Source organism: Pogonomyrmex barbatus, unplaced genomic scaffold, assembly GCF_055798465.1.
Source record: "Pogonomyrmex barbatus isolate J1 unplaced genomic scaffold, ASM5579846v1 scaffold3, whole genome shotgun sequence".
NCBI classification, from domain to species: Eukaryota; Metazoa; Arthropoda; class Insecta; order Hymenoptera; family Formicidae; genus Pogonomyrmex; species Pogonomyrmex barbatus.
In genome coordinates, this window is record NW_028297127.1 from 20,909,077 (window position 1) to 20,931,483 (window position 22,407).

Consider the following 22,407-nt stretch of genomic DNA (forward strand, 5'->3'; position numbering starts at 1 on the left):
AACATAAACATTCTATATATTTTTATCTTTGAAGAAAATATTTATTCAGTTTCTAAAAATTAATAGCTCTTGTATTTGTTTATTTAATAAAAGTTTCATCAAATCTGTTCATAAATTATTTGCAGTTGATTTCTCTAGTCTTATCAAACATTATCGCAATTCTAGAAGACATTATCTCGTTCCACTTTTATTTTCAGATCTCATCACACATTCTTGATTTTATTTAATAAATAATATAAGCAGTGAGAAAAAAAACTTAAGAAAAGAAAAACACTGACGGGATTTCTAGAATAAAGGAAATTGATTGTGTTATTTATATATAAAGTGATAAAACAAGACAGTTTTATTGGAAGAATGCAATACATTTTTAAACTGACGGATTTTATTACAAAATCGAAGTGACATTGAAAATATCTATCAATTCTTAATGACTCGAAAGTGCATTTTCTCAATCTGATAAAATAGCGTTCTTATACAAAGAGAAGAAAATCTTCCTCGTAATCGGGATGTAACAATTTGTAACCTGTCCATTTAAACCTTATGGTTTGATGCTCTCTATCAAAGACTTACCCTAATTTAACGTTCGCCTAAAAACAGCTGCTATTATTATATATATATATATATCGTGAAGAATAATAATCACGAGTACATTTGTACGGTTAATTTGTGATTTTTATTATTAGTATATAAATGACATAAAGCTGAATACAATTAAGAGAAAAAAATCATTTTGAATGCACAGGTGGGCGCGATTGTAGAAACAAATACGTTTCCTATATTTTCCATGAAATAATCATTTTGATAGAAAAAGATCAACTGGATATCGGCAGCATCTGTGCAATTCGATGCACAATTTCGCGGCTTATCTCGGCCGAAGAACGCGCTCTTCTTCATATAAATGCGATGTTCAATTAAATATTACATGATTAAAAAAATGATAATAACATTCAATCGAACGTTTTCTTCGGGACCCATTCGGGTGAAATTGTTCATCTAATTAACAGTTATACTTCTATTATATTTAGCTTTCCCACAATCTTATACTGTTACACTTAAATGAACAAATACTATGTAACCTAATCGCTCTCTTGAATATTTTCTATTGGACAAAAATGAACGAACATAAACGTAATCATAAATTAAGAAATTATGAATCATTAAAACACAGTCGAGGAATCGCTATTTCGATATTACAATACGAAGCGAATACAGACAGATAGTTAAACGTGAACACTTGTAACACAGCACACAATAAAGAGGAAGAGGTCTGCTGGATACAAGTACCAGTAACCCGTCCATATTTGATAATCGACTGCGGGTTTAGCACAATATAATAGTACAATCTTCATTTTTTTTTTTCCTTATGTAATAGATCGACAAATGCGCAAAAAAAAAAAAAAAAAAAAAAAAAAAAAAAAAAAAAAAAAAAAAAAAAAAAACGTATTTAATTCACATCACGGAACCCATTTGTTAAATTTGATTTGAACTCTCTTGTCAGTTCAAATATATTATACAATATTTTCTCATATGTGTACATATACATATACATATACATATATATTCTTATTACGTTATTACATAAGTGTAAGGAAAGTTATATAATGTTTCAACTGTAATATTAATCAATTTTGCGCTTTCATTCGTCTTCTCTTCAAAGTGAATATCAGTTAATATAAATGAATCTTGTATCTCATATATCTCTGAAGTTGTACTCTAAATAAATTTCTTGTGTTAATGGCGCGTTATTCTTTTTTTTTATTTTCATTTTAATTTCTAAACGGCGCTTACAGAACAAAGCCCCATTATCAAACAAGCTGTTAAAATCTTTTGATATTATCCCTTAAGCTTATGGTAAATTTATGTTCACATAATGTGGCAACGCTCTTCACCCTGGGGATCGCTCTGAAACATAAAACGAAACGTACGTCTCATTAACAAAAGGAAACCAAAGGAACGTAAAATAGATGAGTAATTACCGCGGGCCCCAGTTTGCTTTAATCCACTGCGTGAATATCGGCATGTCCATTTAGTCACAGATATAAGCGAATAATGAATCGTCTCTCTCATTGTTATATTTACATGATGAAAAGAGATATACACATGAAAAAAATATATGAGATATATAATTTCTCGGCAACACATTATTTTTTACTTTCTCTTTGAATCTCTTATAATTATCTATACTATTATAATAGTATGTGCAGTATTGTAGAATACATATAAATACGCTAAATCAAAATTGTTATTCGTATGTTACCATCATACGCATTTTAGAGTAAGCGCATACAGTTTCTAATCTCTCTTCTCGACGTTAATCCGATTACACACACATTACAGAAAACGCGGAAGCAATTAACATATTAATATTATATAAAAAGGTATTTTTTTTCGATCATCTACCGAAACGCAATATAAAAATTCGATTCAAAAAAAACGATCTTGCATTCACGTGTACAATATGTTAAAATTATTCGAAATTCATAATATATAAAAATTAGATAAATTATCAATATTATCAATATTAAGTTGAATCCCGTGTAAGAAAGAAAGCTTTAAGTATTATCTACGCAGAGATAATATTTAATCGTGTGTATGTTTGACGATAATATTTTAATTTAAAGACAATGTGGTTAATGATGGGATGGTAACAGTCATATATAACGAAGATTATATTAATTTCCATATAAGGCATGAAATTTTAGTTAAGCGGTGAGTATCCAGGCAGAATGCTGCATGAAAAACCAACAAAATATGAAGCAAAATAATTCCTATATATTATGAGTGCGAAGAATATTATCGATAATATTCGAACATCTGATAGGTTATAAAACAACTTACATAAAGTGCCCATCAGAGTCGTGTGCCCTCACCCTTAATACGGGTAGAGATATCTTCTCTATGGAACAAGAAGTGAATTGTGAAAATCCTACCCCCCATAATTAATTGTCTATAACTGCAACACTTATTCTGTATATAATCTCTAGGAACAAATGGGAGGTAAGTAATATCTGAATGTCTACTATTTGTGTAAATATTAAATCAATCCCTGTAGTGCCTTGAAAATTTGCAATAAATGTCATAGCCACATTGTCTTCTTTGATGTTTAAAAATTAAAAAGCACTGACTCTCGAAATTCTACTAACTTCTCATTATTCTACTAACATCATTTTAGTTTTCCCAAATATGAAAACTTTTCCTTATATTATAATTACACGATCATATAATTTGCTAAACATGATTTCATGCGTCGGTAGTATATCAAAATAATGCTGCAGTTAAAATATAACGCATAATTGTATATCATATTTCTAATGTCTTGTTTAACAATAGCTACTTTTGCTCCGAAAAGTAGTTTAAAGCTTTCATTTCACTACAACATTCAACGTGATATTTAATGCGATAAAACATTCATTGCGTCCTTACCTGTTGGTGATGGAGTTCTTCTGTTGTTCGGAATCCTAAGCTTTCTCTGTGTCGGGACAAGGTTGTGGACAACTGTTGCCTTTTGCGTTCAGAAGTTGCCATTTCCTATTGGAAAATTTATTATATAATGCCATTTCTTATTGTATACTTAATATAAAATTAATCTCCAAATGCACACATAATACAACTATAATCTTATATAACATAACTATTTTGTTCGATGAGATTTCCTAGAGTTGTATTTTGTAAAATTTGCGTTTCTTAAATGTAATTGTATTAATAAAAGTGTGCACTTAATGATTTAATACATAGCAAATAAAAGTAACAAGTACCTCTCCTTCGATATTTGTCAGAGTTGTAATCATGTTATCTCCTACAAACCACTTCTGTCCTTTCATGACGATATTGGAGGGTGGTTCGTGGGTTGCACCAATATCAGCTGACCATACCATCACAGTAGCACCTGCATCGAGTTTTACGCTACGATGAAACTTGAAGGTGGTTTCTAAAGAACCGGCTTTGCGAATAATTTGCCATCCACCCAGACTTATTTCCTGTTAGAAAAGTTTACAATTTTATAGTTAAGTTTGCTAAGAACTACGCGGTGTAGCTTAAGAGAAACTAAAGAGAACGAGCACGTTTCGTTAGATCTTCAAAGTTTTAGTTTCTACTTACCTTATTGCCTTTATTGGTGAGCTTTACGAATCGCCCCTGGGGATCTGCCTCTGTAATCTCTATATCGCCCCTAGCAGTACCCGTAACACTGTAATCACTACTGCTACGTTCTTCGCTTTCTTCCAACAAAGTACGTTTTCGTTTGCCACCTCTGAGAGGAGTATGTCTGGACGGAGTTGCTCTACTAGTAGACAGAGACGTGTTCGTCGACTGTATAGGTGTAATATTCAATCTAGAATTGAAATAAGTAAATGTAAATTAATTTTTTACAATGAGATCGATTTGTTATTAAGTTTATAGAAATTATAATATCGACTCACCTAGCTTCTTCAGACTCGAGCAACTTGCGATATGCAGCAATTTCCAAATCAAGCGCCACTTTAATGTCCATAAGATCCTGATATTCTTGCAACTGTTGAGCCATCTCTTCTCGCATACGCGTTAATTCAGCTTCTAATGCGGCCAAACTTTCAGCGTGATGAGCGCGTTCGTTCTCTCGTAAATTCTCCAAATCCCTATGGACATTTTACATTATTCATTTATTTTATATTTTTACTTATAATATATTATATAAATAATATTAATTAGATAATATTATTTTATCAATATAATCCTCTTAATTTCTATATTTTATTTTATAGTATAATCCAAGTAAAAAAAATTATTAATGGATAATATTTTTTTGATATGAAAGAATTTTAAGAAGCCTACCTGTTGCGCATATTAAGGGCATTGATGGCTGCTTCGAGTTCACTGATTCTTGCATTGAGCTCTTCGTTTCGAGAGCGAATCTGTCGTAATTCCTCAGTTGCCATACTGGCAACTCCGCTATTACGCTGAGCATGAGATGCCAAATTCTTGATTTTATTTTCATATAAAAGTTCAATCTCCTCTCGATTGGCACGCATCTGTGCCTCATACTGCTCGCGCAATTCTTGCAAGGATTGCTGCAATTTAGCCTCATATTGCTCCGAGAGACGACCATCGATCTCCGATATTTCAACCTAGAATATAAAATATTTTTTGTTAAATTATTACATGATTAGAAAATTCATTTATCTTTCGTCCATTTTTTTTTTTTACTGAGGAAGGGAGTTGAACAACATTGTTTTATTAAATTTTCAATCTTAATTTTCAAACTTTCTCTTAGATTAACGATATATTTTTACAGCAACGCTTTTAAAAGACTCGTACCTTTGAATAATCACTCACCTGTCGTCTCGTACGAGTCTCCATAAGTTCTTGCTGATAAACCTGGTCCTTGAAACTGATGTCTTCTTTGAGGCTCTGAATATTGTTCTCGAGATCGATTCGCTGGAGGGTCTCATCCTCCAGATGTTTGCGAGCATCGTCCAACAATACTTTCAACCGTTCCACTTCCTTGTCCAATTCTCGTTCTCTCTCGGCCAACCTCTTGCGCTCCGCCTGTGATTGATTGAATTGCGACTGCAAGTCGTTGCAGCGTGTCTCATACATCATTGCATTTCGTTCTGAAATCTGCAGGTCCTTCGTCTTCTTGTCCAATCTAAAACAAACGACAAAAATGCCAGTTATACACTGTTTATTTTTATTAACCGTATAACACTTTTAAACTTTCGCGTTATACTTTGCTAGATTTTTTTTAACAACTAGTAATTTCTGTAACGTCTCGATCTAGCCCCGTTGTCGTCGAGTTCCTACCTATCAATGCAGGAAGTTTCCAAACCGCAAAGTATTCGCTCGATTGCAATGAGAATATGTGCAACGCATTAACTTTAATTATGTAATGTAATTACATACGTTTTGTTATCTGTATATCAGATACAAGAAAAGGAGGAATATTAATAACGGAAGAATATTAATAAAATTAAATAAAAAAAAGTAAGTATTTATAAACGTCAAACCGTTTTAAAATACCAAAATCAATTTTGAAGGATTTTTAACGTGCCAGAATTTTTCATCGACAAATTTCCAACGAAGGTTCCTTGCGTGTGAAATACTCGGAATCGACATCGTCTTGCTATCCTTGGCCTACTGCCTTAAAACAGACAACGTCGAATGATGCTACATCTATTCTCGTGGAACGGGAATCACTCTTCTTGCTATGGTATCCTAAGAAAATGTCAATTTAGACGACTTTGTCAGAAATCCTCGTTTTACATTAAATCGGGAGCAGAACGAAAATTAAAATAGTAGACAAAAGGAACGGAATTTTATTTACGTTAATTTCTCATGGAATTCTTATTTTTGTGGCAAATCCCATAATTCCAGATAATTTGATAAATGTTTCGCGAGATACAAGGATGCGAGATTTATCAGAGTATAATCGACATTCTCAGTCAAATTCACTTTCGACAATCCGCCAGTCGCAAGGAGGAAGCCGCCGGATGGTAGGAGAGAGAGCTTCTATTTCAAGCGATGCACGACCCACATTGAGAATTTTATTTTCTACCATTGTGGCCCAGACGTCGTCTTTAATATTCGGCCGGTGGCGTATTTCATTTCGCCTCCGATTTTTCAAGTAAGAACAAAATAAACAAGAACGCCCCGAAAAGTATGTTTATCATCGCGAAAAATTCGTGGTGAACGAAACTAATCGTTTAACGGTATCAAGTTTGAAACATAAATTAAACAGAAAAAAAAAAAACAGTAAAAAAATATAATTCACTTTACTTCATTTTATAACTGGTTATTCAACGTTTCACGTTTCTGATTTTTAACAAAGATATTAAAACGAGTTATATTTTTTTCGCTGGTAAAATAATTAAGTCATTCAATAAAGTCATAAATGCGCTCAATGTCGTTCCTTATGCATCCAAAAAAATGCAATAAAAAAATGCAATGAAATAATAGACATTAAACCCAAAAAAATGCAATAAAAAAATGCAATGAAATAATAGACATTAAACCTTGTTATATTGCTGACTCTGATATGTCTCTTTCAGAGTCGAGCCACCGATGTTACGAACCGACTTGAAAAGTCCAATAAGGTTGGACACCACTGCTCTAAACAATCGCTGGGCAAGAAAGGGAGAGATTTAGAGGTTCTTCGCTTCTTAGCAGGAGGGAGATGATGGTCATCGCCCTCCCGTTCTCTCACAGCCCAATCGAAACGAAACGTGAGGCGACGAGACAGTTCGGAAGTGTTGCAACGTTATGTGCATCCTCGGCGATGCACGAACGAGCGACAGTGTCCATGGAGCATTGGTAAGTTTAATTATCAATTATTGAATTTTTCTAAAATACTTGCGCGATGTAAAAATTGCAACGTCGGAAGCAATTCAATTTTATAGAATGCCTACCCAAAGAAAGCCTCTTCGAAAAGAAAGCCTTTGATTTTCAAAGCTGTTTATTAAAAAATTTCAGATAGAACGTAGAAAATATTTTTAAATATTAATCTTAAAAATAAATATATACTTATCGTGCAGAGTCCTTATTTTTTAGGAATATTTTTCATTCCTAAAAAGTTTACAAATCATAAAGATAAGGATCACTCGAGTTTCAATAATGAAATTTTGAAAAAAAACTGAAAAAAATTATAAGGATTCTAAAAAAATTAATATTTTATATCGCATAAAATTTTTGAAGACAAAATATTAAAAAAAAAGTAACTTCAAAAAAAAATCCCTAATTTTTCAAGACAAACAAATTCTTTATTTCCAGATTTTTCTTTTCCATAACAAATGCATATAAAAAAATTAATTCTAAAATCCCTCCCTTTCTCAAAAAAGTACCGATGAAATTACTATTATTTTCGTCCGATTTTCAATCTCTTTCTTTTTCAATTACCAAAAAAATCCTGAATCCCATTTACTCAGAGATGAACTCAGTCGTATCACGCACGACACCTTGTATACGATCTTGAACTTAGGATCTCGGGGCCCTCCGCGCTCCGAGAATGGCGAGGTTTTGCACGCGTTTTGCTCGCTCGCGTGCAATGCCGGCCGCGCACGCGACGCTGTGTAAAATGGCTGACAGACATCGTGTGCGCGATGTCATCCACGATTCCGTGCGGCATCGGTTCGGATGTTTCTCGGAGAGTCCGTCGATCGATTCGCGACCGCCAGAATTTCACGTTTACTCGCGAGAATGCGCGCCGCACCTTTCCGCGCGGCTTATCCGCGTCAGAACGCGGAACGCGAGATTATTAGCACATCGCACGGCCTCGGGATGATAAAGATATGACTGTCAAGCGCTTTCGCCGAGTCCTCCACGAGGAATGCCGCGAACGGCATTGTTATCGTATATAAAATGGATCACGAACGGGCGACCTTGCCTCTGCTTTGGAGAAATGGAAAAGTCGAGAAAAGTATTCTTCTCGGAAAAATTCGAAGCGTCTTTTTCATTGTCAAGGATGGGAAATAAAAAATTTTCGGAAGGAACTTTCGAGAGTGCTTTAAAGAAGATAACATAAAAAAGATAATAAGCCAGAAATGATGATTAAGAGAAAAGGAAAGAGATGTAAATTTAATAATAATAATAATAATAATAATATATATGTTTGTTTGATATTGTTATAATAAAACAGAACATTTTAAGTCCTTACCAAGTCCTTTTTCGTAATATCTATAAATAAATAAAAATTTTGGAAATTTTGAAGCTTGAAGAGAAACATAAAAATATTGAATAAATATATTCTCAAAATATATATAGAAGAAACAATTTCGTTGAAATATACAAAAATTTGACCAGATATAGAAATTGAAAATAATTTCATTAAACTATCAAAATATAATTATATAATTATTAAACTATCAAAATAGTTACGTAGAATATTTAATTTGTTAGAATATGAAAAGTTTTTATCGTCATATTTAAGCTTTATATAATAATTTTCAGATCGTTATCCGCGATCCACTTAAATTTCTATATATTTCAGCAAAATCATTCTTTTCGTACATATCTTTTAAGGTCAAACTGATATTTTAAATTTCTTGACAAAACAAAAATTTTTCTTATATCGAAAATATTAATTTTATATTTAATATTTATAATTTTTGTAACTGCAGCACATGTTGTCATAAGTTGAAAATGTGGAGAAAAATTTAATTCCAAATTGCTTTCCCAATAAGTAAGAGATATTTTTACGAGTTTCATATATAAAAGCAATTAGCGCGGAGTAATAATTTTAAATGTCCAAGTTCTTTATCGGGAGATGATCGTATCGTACCTTTTTTGCTCATTCAAGGACCACTGAATTTACGGATGCTAAACACGCAAAAAGAGAGAAAGAGAGAAACATATACGTGCCGTCTGTCACACAAATAAAAAATTCTGTATTCCTCAGCAATTTTGGTCGCCGACACAATTTCTTTCATGCGTGTTTGAGAAAGAAAAAAAATCACGACATTGTCAATACATAATGTAATAATAATAAGAATAGCAGGCAAGGTCGCGATATCGTCTTATTGAAAGACTGCCATATTAACAGCGTCATCGTCGAAAACAGCTCGATCTTTAACGTGAAAATGAGCCTCGCAAACCATGACTATCTCCCAGAGGTTCTCAACCCATGGCCTCACAGAAATTTCGCTTAATCGACGTGCGATTAACGTACAACTCGGAGACATAAATGCTTTACCACATGAAGTTGTATCGCGTATCGAGTTAACACTGACGAATATTTAATCAGGAAACATCCGCCTCTGAATTTTTCTGCCGAATACGCGGGCAACTTCACGTATTACAAGGCCAAGTGTATGCAATCCCCATGCAGTGACAAGTAACGTGATTCATAATCTGTTTTGAGACCTGCAGAGAAATGTTATTTCGAAAATGCAGATGCGGGCAAACACCGCTTAAACCCCCCCCCCTCCCCATCCTTCGTCCTACCCTACCCTAAATAACTGGGCAGATGCGTTACGGGGAGCGTACCGCCGGCGTGCTGCACCAGTCGTAACGGTAATATCGAGAAACACCGTAATTCTCTCGCCGTGGAATATCAACCGTACACGTTTAGCGTCGCGCGTCGTGCAATCTGCAACTTGGGAAATACCACACGCGCGACGACGATATTGTTCCCCAAGTGCGACATCATCGCGCCCGCGTGCAACAATTACGCAACGCGTATTTAGTACGAATAAAAGAAAAGCGATTCATTTAATCTTCCTCTTTTATCTCTTGATTTATTTGATACTATCAAATCCTGTAGATCGACAAGAAAAATTCAGCAAATTAACGTTCCTTCCCACTATACTTCGTTGCTTTTTCCCGACGAACAAAAAATCGAATCTATCCTATCATTGATCCTCATAATCTGATAGACACAAGGTGGTGAAGAAGGGGGAGGGGGGAGGGGGAGGGAGTGTGTTTATCATGAAAAAAAAAAAAATCTCACTCTCGCGCGTGTCGGGATCGATCGTTTCCGGCGGCGGCGAGACAAAATGCGTCCGACGCGTTTATAATTCAGCCAACCGCGGTCGAACGTGACGGCGGGGAACCGAGTCAATGTTTTTAGGTCAGGTGATAACTCGGACCGTCGCTGACATCACCGCCGCATAGTAAGCGTGACGCAACCGCTCGTAGTAATGTCACGTCGCGACGAGGTGAGGCCACGCCGGCCACGCCGTACGGCCCCGTTCATGTTTTCTTTCTCCGAGGCCGGCCCGGCGCGCTCACGCCGAAAATTACTTCCTAAACGTCTCCCCCCCCCCTCCCCTCCTTCCTCCCATCTCTTTTCACCGCCACTCTTTCCGCCGGTCGTTTCTCTTGATTTTCCTCCTCGCTGCCTTTCCCATCTCTCTATATTCCTTCACATTTCGTTTCCTTTGATTCCCCCCTCCCCCTCCTCTCTGTACCGTACTGTCCTCAGACAGTCAATCTTGACGCATCATTTTGACGTCTTACGAATTTTTTGAACAGAAAAAAAAAAAAATGATTTTAAATTAAAAAAACAAATATTCTCATATGTATATGTGCAAGAATATTTTTAATCTTCTTAAAAATTTTAGGTTTGATTAAATTTGATTAAATTTGTACTAATGCGAGTATTACTTTCACTCAATTTAAGAATAATTCTTTTCTGTAGAGAGATTTTTTTCTGGAGATTTTAAAACTTCACATCCTATGATCATTCAGCACGTTCTCTCATAAAATTTTCACGTCATACGACAAATGAAATATTAGCTTTATTCCGTGTTGACAAACACGATTGACGAAAATACACGTGACGCATCAGTAATGATTCTGTCCGTTAATCTAATCCGAGGATCAGCGATAAATATCGGCGATAAATATCGGCGGGTACCGATGCAATTTTTTTAAACGGTGGATACTCTTCGATCAACGAGATCTGTACCACAACGGTCATAATCTACATTGCTGTCTAGCACGCAAATAACTTGAATGATAACACGGTGGTATAAAACTATCGATCATAACAAGTTCAGAATGCCTCGAGCGACACATATTGCTAACATTCAAAATTCTCGATAATCTAATTTTTTATTCATTCGTTGGTCACCGTGCGAATATTCATTTTTTCATAGCTCACAAATATTGAATAAAATATTAATTATACAGATAGACATATGTGGCTGTTAGCTTCGTATAAATTATTTAAATTTATTCAGATATTACGCAATGCAAAATAACCGTGACGACATTTATTAAATAGATATATGTATATATTACATATGTATATATGTCTTATAGCAAGTATATGCAATAAAGAATTATCAGCTTATCTGATAAATTCTTCAGGAAATTATCGAGTCAAGGAATATGAGAAGAGTGTGACTAAGAGTCTACAAGATTCAATGACAAAGTACTGAAATGTTATTAAGCATCTTGTGGATGTAAATTATATATGAAATAGAATAATTTCTCTCGCATAAAAAAAAAAATATCAGCATAATGCTAAAAAAATTGCGATTTCTCTGTTAAAGAAATTATGTGTTTTAAAAAGACTTAGATCGCGTAATAAATATAATAACTCGTGATTTTTACGTCATCGCTATTTCGAAAGCGGCACGAATATTTCCCATATGAGTCATGATATATTCAGTGCACACATTTCATTTACGTGTAACAAAAGGCAATTAATATTCCTTTGCTGCGAAACTAATTTTTTGCACCTTTTCAAATAAATTCAAACGTTTCCAGCCTCGATACAAAGATAATCCATTAAAAATAATCCATAATAATAATTAGATCCGTTGTTTATAGATAAATTGGGGTACACTCGTATTTGAAAGAGATATATGCTTGAATCTTGGCGAAAAAGAAAGTTTTAGCATAGTCCAATATGATGATAAGAGACTATTCTTGAAACAAATACGAATATGCAAAGTTACGAATGACAAGTTACGAATGCATTTAAAATTCCTATTCTTGACAATCTCAGTGAAAAATATAAACAATAACAAATGGATCGCAACAATGGATCATCTTTGGAAAAATGTAAATGTTTCAAACTACAGAAAAAAAATGTCTTAAAACAATTTTTCTCATATATAAACAAGAATATTATAATCTTCTTAAAAATTTTAATCTTGATTTGACTGAATTTGTATTGATGCAAGTATTACTTTTGCTCAACTCAAGATTAAAAATCTTCTGTATGAAGATTATAATATTGTTGTTTATATATGAAAATATTTATATTTGCATCAAAGTTTGCATCACATTTTTCTAAGAAGATTATATTCTTGCTTCTATGTGAGATTAATTTTTACAGTTTTTATTTAAAATTTTTTTTTGTGTCATTGTCATTGTAATAAAGTGTCATTGTAATAAACAATACATATGTGATATTGCAAAAATTTTAGAGTCGAGTTCCAAGCCTTACAAGCTCACAAAGTTTCTTTCTTTTACTAAAACTTCTTGCACCGTTCATCTTTTTTTCTTCTAGAAAGAGAAGAAAGATGAATGCAAGAAAAGGAGGAAAGATGAACGCAAAAAATTTAAATTACTGAATGATATTTTCCTATTGTTGAATTTTCTTTCATGCGTGAAGTAAAAAAAAAAATGTGAAGAATCGGAGAGTAGCGCAGAATGAAGCGTTCGGTCTACAGAATTCGGGCTGACGTTATGAGAACGCGTGGACGCGATTGCGCGCGCAACATTTTTATTCATGTGTACATACCAAAATAAGAGAACACGAGAGAGAGAGAGAGAGAAAGAGAGAGAGAGAGAGAGAGAGAGAGAGAAAGAGAGAGAGAGAGAGAGAGAGAGAACCGCGAGCGTAGCTTCTTGGCCTCGGATGACTCACAGTGACAAAACTAATGGCCATGCTCTTGCAAAATCTGTACTCACATCTTTCCATAAAGTAAGTTCTACAATGAGAACTTATAAAAGCGTGAGATTTAAATTTTAAGCCTTAAATCGTAAAGAAATTAATTGATCACGATAAAATATGAAAGGAATAATTGATTGAGATTGGATCAATTTTTTATATCTTTAATCTGCTTAAAACTCAAGTCCTACGCTTCAAATTTTCATTGTAGGATCCGTTTAATCCGTTTTAAGGAAAATCACAGGGCTCGGTTCATTCAAATCCGAGTCTCGCGACATTGCCGACCGGCAGCGTCGATAAATAAATTCCCGCTCGAGCTCGAGCGGAAAATGCCCGAGCAACTCCATTTTCCGCATCTCTTCGTGCCACTGCCATGGACGTTTCAACAGACACAAGCAGAAGGCAAGATCCTCGCGTCGATCGCGTCGATCAATATTGATCCCCGACTAATGCCATCTTACTTTCCTATTTATTTTTCAAGTAAGAGGCAACAAATGGATGAACGTAACGCTAGAGCGTAGATTATCACCGAGTTTAGATTACAAGATGTGACATACGTACATATATATATACATATGCATGTGTACACACACACATACACACTTTATATATATATATATATCACTGCTTGACTTACTTGCTCTTGAGATCCTCATTATCGTCCCAAAGGCGTTTGGTGTCAATCTCCAGCTTGGCGCGTTCTCTGGCGGTGTCGTCGAGCAGCTTCCGCGCGTCGGACAGTTCGTGCTCGTACATGGCCTTGATGTTGGAGACCTCCCGGGTGACGGTCTCCTGGGTGGTTTGCATCTCCCGCGACAGCCGGGAGTTCTCCGACTCCAGGAGGCGCACCTTCTCGATGTAGCATGCCAGACGGTCGTTGAGATTCTGCAGATCCTGCTTCTCCTGCAGTCGTGAATACCGTGTCGGGCTGAGCGGGCTGCCGGGTCGCCGGCCGCCAACGATCGGCGTCGACGTCGTCGGCGGCGGTTGGATGTTGCCGGACGATGACGAGGCGGCCGCGGTGGCGGAAGAGGCGGCGGCCGTGGCCGCCGCCGCCGCCGCGGTCTTCTTGCTCGACTTGGTCGACATCACTGTTTCGCGTCCGGTATGCGACTCCTCGCGTCTGCGGTCTCACCCGAGCTTCGAACTGACTACGCCGTTCTCGGACACTCGCACACGAGAGGGAGCAGGGGGGAGGGAGAGAAAGAGAGAGAAAAGGGGGGAACGTGCCGGTGCGTCGAACGTGTTATCGAATCATTAACTCGCTGCCGAGATCCGTCAGCGCGTCCGTGCGTCGATCGAACGAATGAACCGCGCGCGATTGCGATTACTATCCGCGATCGTCGACGTTCACTATTTGCCAAATGCACACCGTCAATCAACCAGCGCAGCCAACGGTCGAACTAGTGCGCCTGCGACGACGCCACATCACAAGCCGGGTTTCGCGCCGCCATTAAGCGGGAGGAAGCGCCGCGAGCGGCCATTGGTCGCGGCGCCTCGGGGACGCCGCGCGACCGGCCAATCGCGCGCCTCGTATCGGCCGGGCGCGCGCGTCGCCGCGCGATTCGATTGGCCGCGTCTGACGCCGCCGACGATACGAGTAGCTACCGTGCAACCAATCGCGTCGCGAATAATCGAAATGATGTTTATATGAAATTCAAACAAAGATGTTGATCATAATCAACAGACTTTTCAAATAAGCTTGATCTGTTAATCTCATTCGTACTTTTACACGTATTGTTACCCGTGTTTTTGATTAAATAATCGTGAAAATCAAGTTTCGAAGGAAAAAGCGAAGAAAGTGAAGGTATAAATAGAACCGATTGAACTTGTTAACTTAGAAACTTGTTAAGAATTTTCATAAATATTAAAGAAATTGATTTGACTGTGAAAATAATCGCTCTTAAAATTTAGAATCCCAAAGTGTGCTAATAGGATTTTTCTCAATAATTCAATTGGGATTTGAGTGGTGAGATGGTCTGAAAATAATAACATATTGAGTTTTATAAATAAATATTGCATTATGATATATTTTAACAACCAGTGGTAACAAAGGTAGGTGTCTCTTTTACGTATTTATAGCAACAGAACAGCACTCTCATATGATACAAGCTTCGATATCCGTGTCTAACTATTCATATATACATATATATATTTATATTAATATTTATTTATATATATATATATATATATATATATATATATACATACATATGTATACATCCTTTGAACCCTGAAAGAGCATTCGTAACATAACAATCGATATATCTTTAGAAAAAATTAATTTGTTCTGCAGGCAACCGATGTAACTTATAAAGTTTACAATTTTAAATGACTTTTATAATTCTAAATAGACATACATGTGTATATATATATATATATATATATATATATATATATGTATATATATGTATAAATGTATATATCTCTTCTCGATTAAAGAATATGATTTTCCAGCGACATGATATATTAAATATATAGATATAATCTGTTATACATCAGCATCTTTGCGTTTTAGATATCTATATATATAATAATAATTATTTATATATATATATATATATGTATATATATATATATATATATATATATATACACATGTGTTCTTTAAATTCGGTGATATCTCATGTATAGCTTTTCACCGCGCTACACACCGCACTTTATTTGGTTTAACAGAGGAGTGTCGCTTCAGTCATCTTTGGTAGAAGCACGCACGCATGCTTTTCTTCGCATAACGCTATCTCGTATAAGATAACACAAAACGTTACGCAATTAACGCGTCTGTTCCCTGAGTTGATATACAACCGCATTTCAGTCTTTACCATTTTGTTACTTCATCTCTCACAGCGATTATTACACATCGATTAAGACAATCGTCTCACTAGTATAAACACAGCGATAACTTAATAAAGTGAAAAGAAAATTCACGACGCAAACAATATGTCGCTCTTCTTTAATAAATATAATAGATTCCTTTTTAGCGTTTTGTGACACTGAACTTGTGAAGAAAATATCTTCTTTTTCGCATTTTTACGTTTCGAATTTTCAAAAAAAATATATAAAACATAAACAACAAAGAGGAAACAAATTCAATATTATTCATAATTCTTTTATAAATTAATTCCTTTGCTTGTTTAAGTAAATAAATAGTTAAATTTCGAATTATGAGGAATTGCATCAATCATGAATTGGTGATAACTAGATCACAATGTTATAATGATTACAATGTTATAATGATCTGACTTAATTAAATCTAATTCATTTCTTCATCGCGCTCCGAATGTTTTTTCATCGCAACTCATTCATTTTTCCATTATTCTCAAAATTGTAAAATACGTTAAGTATACCACACAAATACATCAAGGTGTGAAGAAATGTTCCTACGAAAAATGTTAAATACTGAATAGAAATTTTTTTCCTCGATCTTACTTATTATCTAGTCAATAAACATCATTTCTTTTTCAAAGTCATCTGTAAAAATTAATAGAATAACTTTTAACATATAATTATATGAACGGAATTGTTTTAAATCGTATAAATATGTATCATTATTCTCGATAACATTATTCATAAAAGATTACTTAATTTGTATAATTTTCTTTCTTAACAAACTGTATTTTTTAAATATGTTTTATCCTTTTCTTCGTTATTGAGGTACCACTGGTAATAACAGTTTCCTTCTTTTGCTTCTGTTATTTTCGCATAATCGCGCGTCATTTCTGCTACATTAATATCTTTAATGTACTCATAGTGACATGAGTTTTTTGAGGCACATTCACCACATATACACTTGTCATAAGCAATCGCTAAAATTTTCTTCTTATTGGCTAGTTAATCGCTATCGTCATCCCTATGATTATCGATCGCGGAAGTGACGTTGGAAGAAAATTTTAACGGAAGCATGTAATAAGTTACAACAACTTACAATGCTGGTCGTCCTCGCTCTATAAATCACAGACAATCCCAGTTTAACGCAACAAAACGATTCACCATCTTATTCGCATCCGCCTACTTACGTTTCCGATAGCGGTATAATAAAAATAAAATTCTGTACACTGCGTAATAAATTCTGTATATCGCGTAAATCCTCGCATTGATACTTTGTTGAGACCCTGACCACAGTGATATTATATTCTTTTATACACGTCCGCTTCTCGTATCTATCCGGTACATTTAAATTATCATTATCATAAGAGTGCACTTTTCAGTTGCACAGATCATTCAGATAGAAAATGGACCGAGATTTAAGAGAAGATAGGATGGCAATTATGTTATAGCTATTTTTATATATATATCTATATACGATATCTTAGAACTGTGGTGAGATAGGAATGATGCGACGTTCGTGTTCCGTACGAACGCAGAAGGCAACGGTGTTAAATACCGTATAAAATGCATAGGAAACAAGGTGTGAATTTATTGGAGCGTTACTGGACCAAGCGTAAGTAGGAAAAACTCTACTCGACTATAATTGTGGCAAGACGTTTGGGCCGCTTGCCAGCTTTATGCCTTCTATGAACGTCCCCTTCGTGGTGCGCGGTCTGCGAGGACGACTCGTACGATTCCGCGGAATTGTCAGAACCTGTATCTCTGTCCGAATTTATTATTTGTTCAAGTTTACGTTTTCGCGATCGCGTCATCGGCCCGCTACTGCCACTGCTGCCACTGGTTTCGCTATCGACATCACGTCGATGTCGATGATGCTTCTTTGTCGGGCTCACCTGTTGACACGATGACTCATGATCGGCGTTACGTTTGACTCTCTTCTTCGCGGTACGTTCCACTCCCTGCAGAAGCGAGAGTCTTATCGACGAATTTGAATCGGAAGAAGACGACAGGGAACTCAGGTACTCGTTAACAACTTCATCGTTGAAGTCGAAGACGCTTGGTGACGAGGTGGAAGTGTTCGCGGCGCTTGCCGTGGCACTTGGTACACGCAGCAATTGAACTGACGACGGACTCGAGGAAGAAGAAGAGGACGGTCTCGACGTCGAGGAACTGGAATTGGAACGTTTGTGCTTGCGACGCTGAGCCAATTTTGCGGCGTCGACCGCGCGCAATCGGAAACCCTCGCGTTCATGCGCTGATGTTGAACTGGTGGCTGTCGCGTTGTCTGCGTGAATCGTGTCAGTGATGGGCGTTACTGGTAAGATCGTTGTATCTTGCATCGTCAGCCATGGATGGTACACCAAGGAAGCCGCCGTAAGTCTGTTGTGGGGATCGATCATCAGCAGACCTTTCATCACTTGCTTAGCACCGGCGGACACGTGACTCCAAGCTTCGCCGTCGAAATTGATCTCGCCGGTTTTGATGCGCATCGCCACATTTGGCGTGTCCGTGCGGAAAGGCGGATTATCGGACAACATGAAATACAATATGGTCCCTAAGGACCACATGTCGCAGCTCTCGTCGTATTCCTGATTGGCCACGACCTCCGGGGCGGCGTACGGAAGCGTGAAGCAGGGCGTATGCAATGGTTCGCAGCTGTTCTTCATCCGGGCGAATCCAAAGTCAACTATTTTCACCGCCGAGTCCTCACCTTGGTGCACATACACGACGTTCTCCGGTTTGAGATCACGATGTACTACGCCACGCGAGTGCATATATCGCACCGCAGACGCCAATTGTCGCATCACTCGTTTCGCCTGCCGCTCCTGGAATGGTCGCGGACGCTGCAACAATTCCCCGCCGGAGAGCAGTTCCATCACGATATACGTGTGAAGTCGGTCGTGATGAACGTCTATTAATTTCACCACGTTTGCGTGACGCTGGCATGCGCGCAACAGAGTTTCCTCCCGGTTGCAATCCACTCGCCTACTGACAATTTTCACGGCATATTCCTGTTGAGTCTTGCGATTACGACATCGCCGGCAAATCGAGAAGCTGCCGTCGCCGAGAGCTGGTCCCGCTTGGTCTAACTCGTACGTTTGGAAGAATGTGGACTCCTCGAAACACGTGTTGAGCAGATCGGATAACAAAGGCCGTTGCGAACCGATACGCTCTTCACCACCGAAGATATCCCTACTTACTACGTTGTCGGTGAATAGGATCGAGGGCGCCACGTACGAGTAACCCTATAAAAATAAAATACAAGTAAGACATTTTTTTTTAAACAATTGACAAAACTCTCGATTATTACAGCACGCATATTTGGAAAAAATAACAAAAAAATTAACTCACTCTGAAATGTTTGTCAGGGTAATCACCATCAACGATCGCTGGACTATCGACTACAACGTTCATCTTCGTAAACTCGTCGGAAAAATTGCTGGTGTCCAATTCATGTGCGATTTTGGGGACCAAAGGCGGCTTGATCTGCTTCTTCTCCAGAGCTTCCCAAGTAAAAGCCGGCGCCGCATCCATAAAGAAGGGATGTTCCTTGAGCTCTTTAGCGTCGCGTGGACCACCACCTAGTCTTTGTCGTGGATCCTTGATCAGCAAGCGAGTGATGAAGTCGCTCACGTTGACACTCAGGTGGCTCGGCATCGGTGGCGGATCGTTCTTCAGTATCCTCCGCGAGATTTCCTGTTGATTGTTCTTCTCGCCTTCCACCGTGAAAGGTGACGCACCAGTCAGTAATTCAAACGTTAGCACGCCCACACTCCACCAATCGACAGCCTATGAGAATGCCATGTCTCAATTGTAATGAACACGATTAAATGATATGCTCGTTTAAACAATGTATGCGCGACCATACTTATTGTTGATTGTGACCAAAAATTTCTTTTTATTTCTTTTATTTATATACTTGTCATATGCATGTAAAAAATATATTTGGTCTACTTTCGAAAAATTCAATTTAATTGAATTGTTAGCTTGTTGCTTCGTAATTAATTATACAAAACGCTTTGTAAATAATACAATTGAGTGTGCGCGTATTAATTCATGCATTAATACAATAATTAAACGGTCAAAGAAATAAAACACATCGAAATTATCATCGAGTGGCCACTACAAAAGCGGATACGGGGATGAAATAACACGACGATCGGCAACGATCGGAAAGAAAGGTTTCAACTCACGATATCATGGCCGTTCGGTCCGGCCTTTACCACTTCCGGTGCCATATACTCGATAGTTCCGCAAAACGAGTAAGTACGCGCGTTGCCGTTTCGTTCGTGCGGCAGGAACTCTTTGCTGAGACCGAAATCAGTTAATACGAGATGTCCTTCTTTATCCAAGAGTATATTCTCAAGTTTGATATCCCGGTAGATTACGCCAAGCTGCAACGTTAAATAAAATTCATATAGATTCGACTTAACATATTTAAATTATTATACTTTAATATACATACTTAAATTGCTTTTGTTTCCATCAGGGGTATCTTAATGGCTGCGTTTAACAGAGAAAGCAGCTTTACAACTAGATGTAAGATATAAGAAATTAAGGACAAGAAATAATAATATCAAAGATTCTTACAACTGCAAAGATGCTTTTTTTTTTTTGCTAAATGCAGCCATTATTGTTTATGCACACGCATGATACCACTGTTAATACGTACATCATGCAGGCGCTCTAGCGCCAAGATAATTTCGCCGATATAAAATCGTACTGCATCCTCCGTGAAGCAGTCATGCTGATACAGGTGCGTAAACATTTCGCCGCCGGCGACATATTCTGGAAATAGAAAAATATTTTGTTCAAAGTTCTGCGCCTGTATGTCCTTAGCTTACGCGAAAGAGAAAAGGAACAAGTCCTCCATTCTCTTCGTGGCAACGTTGATACATGCGGTGAACAAAGTAAAAGAGAAAAAGATTTGTTATTTCGTCGGTAGTAGTTTTTACTTTGTCTATAATATAAGCAAGAAATTTTATATATGTAGATATATAAAATCTTTTTTATATTTTATCCGCATTTTAATTGACACGTAAAGTTCACAATATTACTTAAGAAATTAATTTTCAAATTTAGAGGATATCGGAAAGTCGGCAAAATGTTACTTGTGCACTTGTGTGTGTGAGTCATATTATTATATTCTATCTCGTTTCCTTTTCTGTTATTTACTTAAGTTTTTCTATTTCTTTTACTTATCCTTACCTGACACATTTGCTTATTTTTCTTTGATTTTAGTTTGTCGTCGTGGCTTACCTAAAATCAGACAGAGTTTGTCGTCAGTTTGGAAGGCGTAATAGAGAGTTATTAGGAACGGACTGTCCCTGATGGCCTCCAGAATTTGTCGCTCGGACTTGGTGTGCTCCGTCGTCTTTTTCTTCTGCACGATGGAGGCCTTCTTCAACACCTTCATGGCGTAAAGCCGCCCGGCGTCCGCGCCCGTTCTCTTTCTCACCAGGAAAACCTTGCCGTAAGCTATGCAAAAACGAATCGACATTAAATGATCGATATTAAAAACACGATCGTGCATCGATCGTGTGATTTAGTGGCATTGATAACGATGATCAAGAATAAAAATATACCCGTGCTGATGCAAGAGAAACAGCAGAAAAAGGTCAGAAAAAGGATGTAGAATATCGCTAGAAATTAACCCATATATGAACGCGTGAGGGAAAACGCTTAATTAAAGCTTAATTTCTGATAATGGTACGCGTGTATTGTAAATATTATGAGTCAGAATCGATGCGGATATTAGTAGTGGACGTTTACTGTGTCATGTTTCGTAAGAGATACCGTGCCGAGTGGTCTCTCACCTCCGGTACCGAGGACTTTCAACAGGTCGAAGTGTGTCATGTCCACCTTCTGGCTCCCGTTGTCCGCTAGATTTACTGTAACAGAAAAATAAAAAAAAAGACGTAAATCCCAATGAGACTGGTACTCGATAATGATTCCGATTGAACACGGCACCCCGTTATATCCCGGCGATTCGGCAGGATCGTTGCGGAACTGATTTCCGCTCGTGTGCTCGGGCACCGTGAAGCGACTTTTACGAAATTCATCGAAAAGAAAAGAGCTGGTGTTCCACGCGAAAAACCTGACGACGTCGATCGAACACGTGAAAGATATCGAGGAAATATCATCGATATGCGAGAAATCATGTTGAAATTGTGTCTTTCGGAGTTAACTTAAATCCCGACAGACTTTCATACATTTCTCCATTAAATTTCTCTCTGAAGACTGCGGATCGGACAGTGATGTGTAAC

At 37.0% G+C, this 22,407-nt stretch overlaps 2 protein-coding genes and 2 long non-coding RNA genes across 8 annotated transcripts in view; 2 read left to right on the top strand and 2 right to left on the bottom strand.

The window, feature by feature from the left end:
* Positions 1 to 320: 320 nt before the first annotated feature.
* LOC105429598 (lamin) lies at positions 321 to 14,771 on the bottom strand. 4 transcript variants are annotated; one of them, XR_016139743.1, is made up of 9 exons: positions 13,950 to 14,771; positions 5,311 to 5,623; positions 4,810 to 5,102; positions 4,419 to 4,613; positions 4,099 to 4,330; positions 3,756 to 3,977; positions 3,424 to 3,528; positions 1,977 to 2,062; positions 321 to 1,902 (listed from the first exon to the last, which is right to left on the bottom strand). XR_016139743.1 is itself a non-coding variant. In XM_089078943.1 (9 exons), the coding sequence occupies exons 1-8, from the start codon at positions 14,399 to 14,401 to the stop codon at positions 2,873 to 2,875; spliced, it is 1,836 nt and encodes a 611-aa protein (XP_088935069.1). In that variant the 5' UTR covers positions 14,402 to 14,770; the 3' UTR covers positions 321 to 1,902; positions 2,839 to 2,872. The 4 variants fall into 4 exon arrangements, 3 of the variants coding, with proteins under 3 accessions (XP_088935069.1, XP_088935067.1, XP_088935070.1); XM_089078943.1 differs by lacking the exon at positions 1,977 to 2,062 and adding an exon at positions 2,839 to 2,896 and having other exon boundaries at positions 13,950 to 14,770; XM_089078944.1 differs by lacking the exons at positions 321 to 1,902; positions 1,977 to 2,062 and adding exons at positions 2,127 to 2,729; positions 2,839 to 2,896 and having other exon boundaries at positions 13,950 to 14,770.
* On the top strand, positions 7,027 to 22,070 carry LOC148936145 (uncharacterized). The gene is made up of 2 exons (XR_016139750.1): positions 7,027 to 7,284; positions 21,383 to 22,070. It is a non-coding gene; the product is annotated as an uncharacterized LOC148936145 (long non-coding RNA).
* The window catches only part of LOC105429561 (ribosomal protein S6 kinase alpha-5), a 37,078-nt gene continuing 29,984 nt past the window's right edge, over positions 15,314 to 22,407 (bottom strand). For both annotated transcript variants that reach the window (XM_011642613.3, XM_011642612.3), the window contains exons 2-7: positions 21,958 to 22,032; positions 21,401 to 21,619; positions 20,814 to 20,929; positions 20,335 to 20,535; positions 19,493 to 19,930; positions 15,314 to 19,386 (exon numbers count right to left, since the gene is read on the bottom strand). In XM_011642613.3, the coding sequence (XP_011640915.2) occupies positions 17,770 to 19,386; positions 19,493 to 19,930; positions 20,335 to 20,535; positions 20,814 to 20,929; positions 21,401 to 21,619; positions 21,958 to 22,032 (2,666 nt within the window). In that variant the 3' untranslated portion in view covers positions 15,314 to 17,769. The remainder of the gene's footprint in view (positions 19,387 to 19,492; positions 19,931 to 20,334; positions 20,536 to 20,813; positions 20,930 to 21,400; positions 21,620 to 21,957; positions 22,033 to 22,407) is intronic.
* LOC148936146 (uncharacterized) lies at positions 19,265 to 20,684 on the top strand. Its single transcript, XR_016139749.1, has 2 exons — positions 19,265 to 19,405; positions 19,510 to 20,684. It is a non-coding gene; the product is annotated as an uncharacterized LOC148936146 (long non-coding RNA).